Genomic DNA, 2,430 nt, shown 5'->3' with positions numbered 1-2,430 from the left:
CTTGGTATACGACAACTCCCTCTTAGTCTACCTGTGTTTTCTATAAGGAATGGATGGATCGTCTTACTCAAAATTCATGGTAGCTCTCATCATATTCTGTAGGCGTAGGGCCCCAGAATGTCTACAGTCAGCATTTGTACAAGACCTATCTCTATATACATGCAACTCTATCTATCTATCTTTAATCTATCTATCTTTAATCTATCTATCTTTAATCTATCTTTGATCTATCTATCTATACACATGCGTGTATGTGTACGTGTATACAGGGTATATGTGAAATTGTATGTATGGACTGTACACGTAGGCAAGTATTGAGGAGCATAGGAGACCCTTAAGAGTTGTTTCAATATGTAGAGCTTTCGTGTGTGTTTTTCTTTAAGGGATCAACAGACCCATCCTTCACATCTCTAGGCCTATTCATCTACCTGTACACACATGTCTTCTACGGTCGGGGTGCATGCACGCAGCACAGGTTTATAGCTTTATCTATCGATATGCATGTATACGTTGAGAGGAAGATGTCTCTGAAGAATCTTTCTCAAAGAGAGTGAGTATAGCTTTCGGTATGATCTCCACCCGCGTCTACTTGTCATAGTGAGAACGTGACTCTCTCGCCTCGTTTCCCGTCGACGACGTCCTAAGAGAAAGATCCAGCATTTATGTTTATTCCTTCTCGTTTGCAGGCCGAATCTTGAACTTTGTGCGATGTAGAAATCCTGAGAGAATTGTCGAGGAGAAGATTCAATTCCGCGTGCAACGTCCAGGCAAACAGACTCTTACCTTAATGGCTGTATGCGATTCTTATGCTGGGTGTGATGTATCTACTGACGTCGAATACAGAGGTAAGAAGACACAAGGAAGGTCTCTCTTGCTCTATGTATCTATGCCTCACGTAGAAGGAGGTGCGTCTATCACTGTTTATATGGATATTTCTATCTAGATAAAAAGATACATGCATGCTGTGTCCTTTCTGCATGTGGAAAGGGTAGGGTGAAGAGCCTCTCAATGTGAGAGGATGAGTTGGCCTAGAGATGTCTGCAAAGGCTGAGTGAGTTGGAGGGACAGGTGATCTGATCTATGTGGAATTTAGAGACATAGATGGACAAGCCCGTAGGCTGTCTGTGTTTACGCATGCACGTGTCCTTTCTCCTGCTTTGAATACAGCCGTATCTATGCGTGTTTAGACGTCTATGCATATGAATCCGCAGATGCAAAGATGAAATGGATGCCTGTCTGTCTACACATGTTTTCTACCATTTACACCGTATTATGTCTATGTAGATATGCATATACATGTGAGCGACGTATGCTTGGATATAGGCTGAGAGGACGAACGCTGCCTGAGTATATGAGGACATAGTGGAGACATCTTTACCACATTGTTGATGTCTCTATCTTTTTCTCCCCTCTCTCTCTCTCTCTCTACACGTATCTCTCTATGTTTCTACCCATCTACATCTATGACATAGAATACTCCATACACCAACCTCGTATGAAGCAGCTGGTCCTTCGTAAGTCTCGAGGCGATTCCGGCGTCATGTGATCTTCGAAGAAGAGAGAAAGGAGCGACTCTTTTCTTCTTGTCAGGAAGACGTGAAGAAGATTTTTCCACGCACAGCTCGTAGCTAGCCCTGTAAGAATGGACTTCTGTCTTGTCTATTTTGTTTTTCTTTCAAAGCCTATCATCCTGAAGAGAAGCCTCGAGATGTATGGATTCATCCCGAAGATCTGCGGCTCGATGAAGAGCCAACTCTCTTCCAGCAAATGCTAGGTAAAGACTCTTTCTCTCTCGCTCGCTTTTACCCACGTCACGTCGGTGTGCATGCGGACATGCACGGGTTGGAGATGTAACATGCTTCTTCTCACTCCCTCGCTTCTCGGTATAGCTAGTACCCATATCTATTCATTTCTACATATAGATATATATGTATAGATACATACACGCATGTATCTATAGGTATGTATGAGTATATACGTGTGTGAGAGGACTACTCGAATCACGTATGGGTGTGTGGAGTGTCACAGGAGTAGAGATGTGCTTGGAATGTTTGTATTCTTCGATGGAAAGGATGTCTGCTGCTGTCTCTGCTTCTGTCTCTGTCTTCAAAGCGTTGGATGTGCATGCATGGAGGTGTGCACCTAGCTAGCTGGCACTTCTGCCCTGTCAGCTAAGGACAAGCCGATAATTGCCCCTATGAGCTTTTCTATCGTGTCGTTTCCAGGGGGCGGTAGAATTGTTAAAGTCGCAGCTCTCCTGCGATATATATGTCAATTACGCCCTGTCGTTTTACACTTCTGGGTATTTGCAGAAACTCAGGCTTTTTATCTGTCTATCTATCTATCTTTAAACTATCTATCTATCTATCTTTAATCTATCTATCTATATCTTTAATTTATCTATCTGTATCTTTAATCCATCTTTAATCT

The 2,430-nt window shown here is 42.8% G+C and overlaps 1 protein-coding gene across 1 annotated transcript in view; it reads left to right on the top strand.

Annotated features, from left to right (window-relative positions):
- The window catches only part of CSUI_003447 (family sec63 protein), a gene marked incomplete at its 5' end in the record, with an annotated part of 12,698 nt that overhangs the window by 6,546 nt on the left and 3,722 nt on the right, over positions 1-2,430 (top strand). Inside the window, 2 exons of the mRNA XM_068063645.1 lie at positions 687-845; positions 1,682-1,774. Of these exons, the coding sequence (XP_067924378.1) occupies positions 687-845; positions 1,682-1,774 (252 nt within the window). The remainder of the gene's footprint in view (positions 1-686; positions 846-1,681; positions 1,775-2,430) is intronic.

Source organism: Cystoisospora suis (genome assembly GCF_002600585.1).
Source record: "Cystoisospora suis strain Wien I chromosome Unknown contig_1541, whole genome shotgun sequence".
Lineage (NCBI taxonomy): Eukaryota > Apicomplexa > Conoidasida > Eucoccidiorida > Sarcocystidae > Cystoisospora > Cystoisospora suis.
This window is presented reverse-complemented; position numbering and strand designations above follow the sequence as displayed.